The 753-nt window shown below is 67.2% G+C and overlaps 1 protein-coding gene across 1 annotated transcript in view; it reads left to right on the forward strand.

Annotated features, from left to right (window-relative positions):
- Positions 1–545: 545 nt before the first annotated feature.
- USP43 (ubiquitin specific peptidase 43) overlaps positions 546–753 on the forward strand; it is a 7,270-nt gene continuing 7,062 nt past the window's right edge. Inside the window, exon 1 of the mRNA XM_031062704.1 lies at positions 546–746. Coding sequence (XP_030918564.1) covers positions 546–746 — 201 coding nt within the window. The remainder of the gene's footprint in view (positions 747–753) is intronic.

The raw sequence follows: 753 nt of genomic DNA on the forward strand, positions 1-753 counted from the left end.
CCAGAGCCCTGAGGCTGAGCTGGAGCCGGCCGGGATGGCGGGGAAGGCAGGATGTTGTCCCAGGAGCCAAATTCAGTGGCCTCGGGCTCCGTCCCTGGGTGTGTCACACCTCTGCCAGGCGCATGCCAGTGTGCCAGGGGACAGGGTGTCATGGGCACCGCAGCACGGCCAGCCCGGCATCGCATTTCCCCACGCTCAGGGACACGTGTCCCCTGCCCGAGTGACATTTCCTCGGTGCTGCCAAAAAACTGAACTTTGCAAAGTGCCCGGGGGAGCTCCCGGGCCGCCGAGCCCCGCCCTGGGATGGGCTACACGGAGTTGGTGCCGTCGGAGCGCTCGGGGCAGGTGGGACCCGAGGGTCCCCATGGCTAAACCTGCCCGCCTGGACTTCATTGCGGTTTTCCCTGTGTCCCCTCCCGGCCGCTGGAAGCTGGGACACCACAGAGCCTCTGTCTCTGTCCCCACTGCTCTGCTGGCCCCGGGGTGGCCCTGCTGTCCCTGCAGAGGCAGGACAGGGCAGAGGCTGTTGCAAGGATGGAGCAGGGATGGTTTTGGGGTGGGTGCTGAGCAAGAACCCGTTCATCAGCGCCCGCCCCGCCCGTGTCTTGCAGAACATCGTCTCCAAGCACAGCTCGCAATTCCGGGGCAATGCTCAGCACGACGCGCTCGAGTTCCTGCTCTGGCTGCTGGACCGAATGCACGAGGACCTGGGCGCCGCCTCCCCGGCCCAGCAGAGCCGCGGCCCCGCGCAGG

Source organism: Geospiza fortis, unplaced genomic scaffold (assembly GCF_000277835.1).
Source record: "Geospiza fortis unplaced genomic scaffold, GeoFor_1.0 scaffold485, whole genome shotgun sequence".
NCBI lineage: Eukaryota > Metazoa > Chordata > Aves > Passeriformes > Thraupidae > Geospiza > Geospiza fortis.